General features: G+C 47.5%; 1 protein-coding gene across 1 annotated transcript in view; it reads right to left on the bottom strand.

The window, feature by feature from the left end:
* Positions 1-909: 909 nt before the first annotated feature.
* Positions 910-9,272, bottom strand: part of ADAMTS4 (ADAM metallopeptidase with thrombospondin type 1 motif 4) — a 15,195-nt gene continuing 6,832 nt past the window's right edge. The window contains exons 3-10 of the mRNA XM_015828778.2: positions 8,355-8,678; positions 7,508-7,640; positions 7,127-7,294; positions 6,291-6,577; positions 5,131-5,317; positions 4,047-4,222; positions 3,706-3,881; positions 910-1,324 (exon numbers count right to left, since the gene is read on the bottom strand). Coding sequence (XP_015684264.2) covers positions 910-1,324; positions 3,706-3,881; positions 4,047-4,222; positions 5,131-5,317; positions 6,291-6,577; positions 7,127-7,294; positions 7,508-7,640; positions 8,355-8,678 — 1,866 coding nt within the window. The remainder of the gene's footprint in view (positions 1,325-3,705; positions 3,882-4,046; positions 4,223-5,130; positions 5,318-6,290; positions 6,578-7,126; positions 7,295-7,507; positions 7,641-8,354; positions 8,679-9,272) is intronic.

The raw sequence follows: 9,272 nt of genomic DNA, 5'->3' as shown, positions 1-9,272 counted from the left end.
GCTTCTAACGAGCAAAGTCTGTGAGGGAAGCGGGATTTGCTTAACGACCGCCTGATTCACTTGAAGAACCACAGGGATCTGCTTATCCACCCTGGCCCAAAAGACCGTAAAATAGGATGCCGCTCGTCGGACGTTGCTTAGACCCGCGGAGATGCTGGTCTCAATTGCGCCCGTAAGTCGAGGACCACCGAGCAAGTCGTGCGAGAGCGAAGGAACCTGCTTGATTCTCAAAAATGTGCGTGGCCGATCGCCTCTCCCCCTTCCCCAGATCTCCACTCTGCTTCCCCAAAAGGACAAATAAATAGATGAAATAATAAATATACTACAGGAACGGCCGGAGACGAACCATCAAAAAGTCCACGGAATTGATCCACGACAGAGCTTGGATCTGACTTTGCCAGTCTGGTCTCCGTTTTCTTCGGCTTCTCGATATTTTTTGCTCCACCAAATCCCAAAGTGGCTTTTCTCCCCCTCCCCTCCCCCCCCCTTTTTTTTTTGCTTTTGAAAAGATTTTTTCCCCGTCCGTCTTTTTCGTCCATTCTTCCCATGAATCTCTCCGGAGGGAATTATTTCAACTTAAGAAATCAGTGCTAAAAAATTTAGCCCCATCGCCGCAATTCCCGGCCGGTTCGTAGCCTTTCCTTTCCCCGTTCCGTGGTCCCAGATCTGACTCCCGCTTCGCTTAACGTCCAAACCAACTGTCCGAGAAACAGAAAGACCCCTCCCTTAGTTCCAGCCTTTGCTGAGCAATTTTGAGTTTTTCGGCCCTGGGTCCCCTGCAACGGGAGGGAGGGGGTCGTCTTTGCAAATACAGGCAGGGGCAAACCTCTTTCCCCCCTTTCCCACGAGGTGGGGAGGGGGGACGGGAAGCGTCTGAGACCTCTGCCCACATCCTCCTGCCAAGGCATCCTATTTGCGTCCTCGCCGACTCTGTAGCACCTCCAAAATTCGGGCTTTCTGCTTCAGCCACTGATTGGAGAGGCGTTTGGTGGGCTTGGGGACGAAGAAGGTGTATTTAAGGCGGGGGGTCTTCTGATCGGACACCACCAATGCTTGCAAGGTGAGCGGCTCCTTCAGGGGTCCCGGGCCGGTGATCATCTCCATCGGCTTGGTGGCCCCGCTGTAGCGCAAGGTGACGCCGCCGCGGAGGTGAACGTCCTGCTCGGAGGGGATCAGGATGTAGTTGCCGTTCAGGGCGTAGGAGCCGTCTCTCCGGCGGAGGGCCAGGTAGATGCCGTCGCTGGCCGTCGCCGAGCTGCTGATCTGGCGGATCAGGATGCTGGTGGCTCCGGCAGGGATGGTGACCACGTCGTTGTAGCCGTACCTGTGGGTTGAAGAGACAAGATGCGGGAAGGTGAAAGGCTGGCCGTGATATGGACCAAGGTTCACCTAGGTGTTTTGTTTTCTTTATAAGTCACGCGAGACGGTTCAACGTGCTAAATAGGCCTTCCTCCTCCTGTTTTCCCCGTCATATCCACCCTGCGGGGTGGGTTGGGCTGAGAAAGAGGGCCTGGCTCCACGTCTGTCATTTGGCTTTCATGCTTAACGCAGGACTAGAATTCACCTTCTCCTGGTGATTGGTCCAGAGTCACCCAGCTGCCTTTTATGCCTAAGTTGGGACTAGAACTCACAGTCTCCTAGTGATTGGTCCAAAGTCACCCAATTGGCTTTGCTGTCTGAGGTGGGACTAGAACTCACCCTCTCCTGGTTATTGGTCCAGAGTCACTCAAATTAGCTTTGCTGTCTGAGGTGGGACTAGAACTCACTTTCTCCTGGTGATTGGCCCAGAGTCACCCAATTGGCTTTGCTGTCTGAGGTGGGACTAGAACTCACTTTCTCCTGGTGATTGGCCCAGAGTCACCCAATTGGCTTTGCTCTCTAAGGCGGGACTAGAACTCACCCTCTCCTGGTGATTGGTCCAGAGTCACTCAAATTGGCTTTGCTGTCTAAGGCGGGACTAGAACTCACCATCTCCTGGTGATTGGCCCAAAGTCACCCTTTCATGTTGAAAGTGGAACTAGAACTCACTATCTCCCGGTGATTGGCCCAAAGTCACCCAACTGGCTTTCTTTTTTCTAAGGCGGTACTAGAACTCACCATCTCCTCATGATTGCCCCAAAGCTACACAGTCAGCTTTCAAGTCTAAGGCAGGACCAGAACTCCCAGTCTCCTGGTTTCTAAGCCAGCTCCTTCACCGTGCCACTAAAGTGGCATTCCTGGCTCTAAACTAAATTTAGCAGGACGGGCGGTGGCAGAAATTGGAAATAAATCAATAAATAAAACCCTCAGCTTTCCACGTTCCATCTGTTTATTTTCTCACGCTTACAGCCTACCTACCCCAATCCTTGAGGACTTTCAGCCATGTATCACAAAAGCCAGAGCCAACAACAATTGCAAAATTAAATGTTGTAAAAAAGTTGACATTTAGCCCCCATTGGCTCCCTTTTGAATATTGGAAGTCGTTATTTGGGGGGGGGGGGAACCATCTATCTTTCAACGTGCCCCGTTATTCTAGAGTCACTAAGACCTGCCACAGTTTCAATCGCTCAAGCTCCTTGTACACGTGGCATCGAGTTTTATAAAAAAAATAAGTATACAGAAGGAGTGGTTAGCTTGGCAGCTGGGCAGGCTAACTTGCTGGACACACAAAAAAAAACACACACCAAAAAATCCTCGCAGGATAGGAGAGGGTGACTCACAATTTGCAATTTGTAGGAGATTTTTGGGCGAGAACCAAAGAGAAAGAGCTTTGAAATCACAGGAGATCCAAGTGTCTTACATCTGGAAAATCCAGATGTTTCTGCCTGGGTTTTTCTCGGGCTGCTGCAAAGCTCCAGCCAGTTGCTTTAAAACTTGATTAATCCTCTCGGGGGGGGGGGAGAAACGGGCTCGAATAAATTACTCGGGTCAAAAGTGGGGGAACCGTGGACCCGCTTTGGTGTTTCAGCGTGGCTGCAAAATGCTAGTCCTCGATTTACGACTACAATTGGGATGGGAATTTATGGGGCTAAGTCAGGCGGTTGTTAAGAGAACGGCGCCTGATTCTACGAGCTTTTTTTTTTTGCCACGGTGGCAAAATCTTACGGACTTTTACCCACTTTTTTTGCCACGGCGGTTAAATGAAGCACCGCCGTTCTTAAGTGAATCTCGCGGTTGCTAAGCGAATCTGGCTCCCCCCGTTGATTTCGCTCGTCGGAAGCCAGCTGGGAATGTCGCAAATGGGAATCGCGCGACCCCAGGATGCTGCAGCTTTCTAAATTACACCCCAGTTGTCGAGCGGCCAAATTTGGATCGCGTGACCGTGGGGATGCTGCAACAGTGATAAAGGCGAGGCTCTTCCTAAGTCACATTTTTCAGCGTTGTTGTAACTGGGAACGGTCGCTAAACGAGTGATTGTAAGCCAGCAATGACATGTAGACTAAGACATTGAAAGGATGACTAGTATGTCGGTTTGCAGTTCAGAGCAATCCCGCTAACCACAGTTGGAACGGTCACTAAATGGCTGTAAGTCAGGGACTCCCTGCAGGATGAAAGTTGCCCGTTGCAAGCTCAGCATTTAACAGAATGACAGTCGTAAGGGGCCTTGGAGGTCTTCTAGTCCAACCCCCGGCTCAAGCAGGGAATCCTATCCCATTTCAGACGAATGGTTCTCCAATGTTCTCTTTAAACCATCTTTTCAACATCTCAAGCCAAAAGGCCACTTACTGAGGTTTGGTGAAGGAGCGATAGACTTTGGTGCATTGCGAGTTGTCTCCACCGCACACCATGCATTTGTCAAACTTTTTCTTTGACCCGATGACGCGGTCACAGCCGGCATGGATGCAGCGTCCCTGGACACAGACCGAGGTAGATTCTGGCGAGCAGGGCGTCCCATCAGCCACCTAGAACAAAGGAGGGATCCCGTTTTAGTCCTCGATCTGCCACTTTCTAGACATTGCGGCCGCCGGCTGATAAGTTGGCGACCACCGAAGCACGTCTGAAGGAAGACACTCAAATGCTCGTCTCCGGTCAGGACCAAAGTCGCGGTTTCCTGGCTTACAACTTACCCTTGGCTCCAGCACGTAGTAGTAGCCCAAAGCATGGGATTGACAGGTCAGCTTGCATTGATCGCGCTTGGCCACACCGCTGTAACGAGGGACCCAGTCCATGGGCGCGGGATAATCTTTGAACATGTCCGTTCGGTGGTTGTACACGGCGCACTGTTGCTCACGGAAGGTCAGAGCTGGACGAAAGTTAAAAGAAAAAAATCCCACCTTAGAATCAATTTTGAGAAGGGAAAAACAGGTGGAAAAAAATGCCCCATCATAAGTCAAGGACTACCTTTCTTATCCTTGTAAGTCGACGATTACGTTTATGGGTAGTCCTCAACCTACGACGTCGATTAAACCCAAAATTTCTGTTACTAAACGAGACATTTCTTGAGTGAATTTTGTCCCATTTTACCACCTTCACTTGAATCCCTGCAGATGTTTAGTAACATGGTTACTAACTTTGATTATCAGAAAGTCGTAAAAGGGGAACACTGCAACTGTCATAAATATGAGTCAGTTGCCGAGCATCTGAATTTGGATCACACAGCCATGGGGGATGCTGAACGGTCGTGTGAAAAACAGCCCCTTTTTTCAGTGCCGTTGTAACTTCGAACAGCCACTAAATGAACCGTCGTAAGTTGAGGGCTGCCTATATTTTATTTTAGATCTCTCCCCCTGCAATTCAAGATTACTAACCACTCTAGAATAGAAATCTGTTTTTTTCACTCTAGCGAGCCAAGCATGTTTCGTTCTGGAATCTCGCTCTGAAATTCCTTCCCGGCTTGGCGCAAACATCTGTTGCCAGATGTTGCCAGAGCATATCTTGGCTCCGGTCTCGCATTCATGGCTGGTCATAAATCAGAAACAAACGGGACCCTCCCTTCCGCTGACCCTTTGCGCTTCTGGATTGTTTTCCCTGGCTCGCATCCTCCCATTGTTCACATTTTTTGATGAGCTGTTGTGTCCATCAAAAAAAGGTGAAGGTGGATCACAGATCCCCTCGGAGATCTGTTTTTTTTAGGGGAAATAAACAAAGCGCCTCGGCTGCAAATAAAAATAGGAAAATGGCAAATATATATATATATATATCTGAGCTTACCGTTTCCGTCTGGGCACTCCCGTATGTTGCAAGAACGAAACTGAGTTCGTTTCCCCTCGCAGTATTTGCCCCCATTCCGGGGAACTGGCTTGTTGCATTCCCGGGTCGAGTACTGGACCCCACCGCCGCAACTGCGGGAACAGTCGCCCCATGGCCCCCAGGAGCCCCAACCTCCGTGGGTCGGAATCTGCAAGGATAAAGAAGGGAAGTGAGTGAACATAACGGTGCCTAATATACAAGAGTGGCGATACAGGTAGCCCTTGAGTTAACGACCGTAAAGGAGCCTGCCCATTACAGTGGTTAAGTTGGGGCGGTCATAAAATGGGCTGAGGATGTGACTGAGCTGATTTCCACAATCTTTTTGCAATTATTGAGTTCTCCGACCGTTTTGCTATCGTTGTTACGTGAACGTTACAGTTGCAAAGAAATTTAGAATAGAGTAGAATAGAATAGAATAGAATAGAATAGAATAGAATAGAATAGAATAGAATAGAATTTATGATTTTGTATTTAGAATAGAATTTACAATTATAAAGAATAGAATAGAATAATAGAATAGAATAGAATAATAGAATAGAATAGAATAATAGAATAGAATAATAACAGTAGAATAAGAAATAGTAGAATAGAATAGAGAAAATATGGAATAGAATAGAATAGAATAGAATAGAATTTACGATTATAAAGAATAGAATAGAATAGAATAGAAATAGAATAGAATACGAAATAATAAAATAGAATAGAATAGAATAGAATAGAATAGAATAGAATAGAATAGAATAGAATTTACGATTTAGTATTTAGAATAGAATAGAATAGAATTTACAATTACAAAGAATAGAATAGAATAGAATAATAGAATAGAATAATAGAATAGAATAATAATAGAATAGAATAAGAAATAATAGAATAGAATAGAGAAAATATGGAATTATAATATAGAATATAGAATAGAATAATAATAATAGAGTAGAGTAGAATAGAATAGAATAGAATAGAATAATGAAGAATAGAATAGAATAGAATAATGAAGAATAATAGAATAGAATAGAATAGAATAGAATAGAATAGAATAGAATAGAATAGAATAGAATAGAATAGAATAGAATAGAAAATAGGGAATAGAATAGAATAGAATAGAATCAATCTTACACACTTACATTGTAGGCCTTCAGCTGCGTGTGGCTGATGCATTCCCCGCTCATGCAGCTCTTCCCTTCCCCGCAGGGGGTCCCGTCTGCCCAGGGAAAATATTTGGTCTGGCACATGAACTGCCCGTTGATCTGGCCGGTGCACCAGAGCGAGGAGCAGGGCGAGTGTATGTTGGGACAGTGGCGGGATTCGGTGCCGAAGCTGAGCTGGCATTGCTGGTCCACGTTGTAATTGCTGCCGGGGAAGACGGCCGGCAGCTTCAGCGGTTCGTGGGGCTTGTCTAAAAGGCAGGATCCTGAAAAGAGAAGCAAAAAAAAAGGAATGTTTATAAAGCTTGGCCAGATTTCCTGGGCATGAAAAAATTCCATTTTTCAAACTGAAGCTCTTTTTCCGGTGCACGTTATTTAAAAAGTTCTCCACTTACAACCGTTCGTTTAGCGACCGGCCCTGAAAAAAGGACCATTTTTCACACTTACGACCGTTGCAGCCTCCCTACAGCCACGGGATCAAAATTCAGACACTCGGCAACTGGCATGTACTTGTGACGGTTGCGGCGTCCCCTGGGGTGGGTGTCACGTGATCCCCTTTAGCGACCTTCTGACAAGCCCGGCTAGTAAGGGAGGCAGATTCGCTGAACTGCTGTGTGACTAACAACTGCAACGGGGCAAGGCTCGCCGAACGAGCGCCTCGCTTAGCAGTGGAAATTGCGGGTCGTAAGTGGAGGGATTCCTGTCTTTTATTTTTTTAAAAAATCTCCTCTAAAGGAAAAGGCAGGTTAAGGAGGACTATCGGCCAGGAATGAGCGCGAGGTGGACAACGAGAAGAAAGAGAGTCGGAATCGTACCGTGTCCGTTGTCCAAGAAATCAGTGATGAAGCGGCTGCTACACGGGGACCACATCTCGTCGGGATTGACGGGAGACATGACGGAGGCCATCATGTGGCGGGTGCTGCTGTGACGGTTCAGCTCCTTGCAGTGTTTGTCGTCGTCGTGCAGCATGTTGAAGACGTGGCCTGCGAGTCGAGAAGGATGGTTTTAGTTTTGCGCCCTCCAGATCTCTCCGCCTGGGTGATCACAACCAGGGTGATCTTCCCTACTTTCCATTGGTTGACTGGGACAACCAATTTGAGGGTAAGGATATGGAAACTCAGTCCTTTTTTGTTTGTTTGTTTCCTTCCGTTTGATTTAAGCTGCTTAGTTGATTCAGATTATTCAGACCCACTTACCCAATTCGTGGGCCGCAGTGAAGGCTGACTGGAGCCCATCGTCCTCGACAATGGAACAACTGCGGGTCGGATCACAGACTGTGCCCACATCTGCCATGCCAAGGGTGCCGCAGCTGGAGCGTCCACAGAGATCCTGCCAGCAAAGAGATAAACGTGTATTGTAAGAATTGTTTTCCCCTCGCTCCGTTGGTGAGGCTAACTTCCTAACATTTGTGCCATCCGGTTTCTGGTCAGCCCTGACGAAAGAAACCTGCTTTTCATGAAAAATAAGAATTCAGCGGGAGGCTGACATTCTTTCAAAACTCAGGGCATAACTTCTGTTTCCAAAGCTGAATTTTGGGATCTGGAATTGCAGGAATTCTAGGGAATTGAAATTGGCAAATTGCTGCAATCCAGAGTTTTGGAAGTGCCTTTTTTTATTAAAGCAATCAAAGTTGGTCAAGAATATCCTAGAGCGGTGTTTCTCAGCCTCGGAAATTTGAAGAGGGGTTCAACTCCCCTCTTGAACCCCTCTTTGAAGAGGGGTTCAACTCCCAGAATTCCCCAGCCAGCTTACTTTACGTTGTGTGGACTTCAGCTCCCAGAATTCACCAGAGGCATGCTGGGAGTTGAAGTCCACCTGTCTGAAAAGTCGCCAGGGTGAAGAAACACCATCCTAGAAAGAACTTAAGGGAGCTTTTCTTCCAATTTCCTTCTAAGAAATCGATCTTTTCCACCTGGCCATTCCCGTTCCCCATTTTGTGAAAGCGCCTACAAGATGCTCTTTAAATTCCCCCTTCCAGGTTTCCGCCAACCTGCTTTTAGCCAACTCAGATGCCTGCGAGATGGGACAGGTGTCGCTTCTCACCTGTCTGGTGAAGAGAATGGCCGTGTCGAAATGCTCGGGGTCTTTATCGCTGGGCTTGTTCAGCCCTTTCTGCCAGCTGCAAAAATTGCGCAGGGTCTCGGCCGCGTTGGAGGTGACCCTCAGCCCGTCCTCGGCTTCTCCGATCACCACCAGCCTGGTCACCACCAAGTTGACGGGATTCCGGACGCTCGGGTGGCGGAAGAACTTGGCAGCGGCTGCCATGATGGTGAGCAGGTACGGCTTCAGCCCGGCGCCGTGAAAGCGCATCATTTCTTCGTCGGCCACCACCAAGGTTTCCACGTAGCGTGGGATGGACGCAAAGCGCTGTGGGGAGAAAGGAAGGCACAAAAGGTTGAGGATAGGCAGCTTGGCCTAGGGGTTAAGGCACCAGGCTAGAATCAGGAGATGTGAGTTCCAGTTCTGCCTTAGCCACCAAAGCCATCTGGGTGACTTTGAGCCAATCGTTAGCTGATGGTGACTTCTAGTTTTGCCTTAGCCACGAAAGCCGGCTGGGTGACTTTGGGCCAATCACCAGGAGACAGTGAGTTCTAGTGCTGCCTTAGCCATGAAAGCCAGCAGGTGACCTTCAGCCAATCCTCTCTCTCGCCCTGCCCACCTCACATGGGGAACATAGGAGGAGGAAAGTCTGTTGGACCTTAGGGTTGTTGTTATATTATTATTATTATTATTATTATTATTATTATTATTATTATTATTATTATTATTATTATTATTATTATTATTATTATTATTATTATTATTATTATTTCCCGGGAAAGACCAAGAAAACAGGCAGGCAGGGAAGACACCAAATTGGGATCATCATTTCTTAAAGAATTCTTAACTCCCAGAATCCCCCAGCCAGCATATTTTAAGATGGGTGGACTTGAGGAGGAGGAGGAGGAGGAGGAGGAGGAG

This window comes from Protobothrops mucrosquamatus, unplaced genomic scaffold (assembly GCF_001527695.2).
Source record: "Protobothrops mucrosquamatus isolate PMUCROS unplaced genomic scaffold, P.Mucros_1.0 scaffold4888, whole genome shotgun sequence".
NCBI classification, from domain to species: Eukaryota; Metazoa; Chordata; class Lepidosauria; order Squamata; family Viperidae; genus Protobothrops; species Protobothrops mucrosquamatus.
This window is presented reverse-complemented; position numbering and strand designations above follow the sequence as displayed.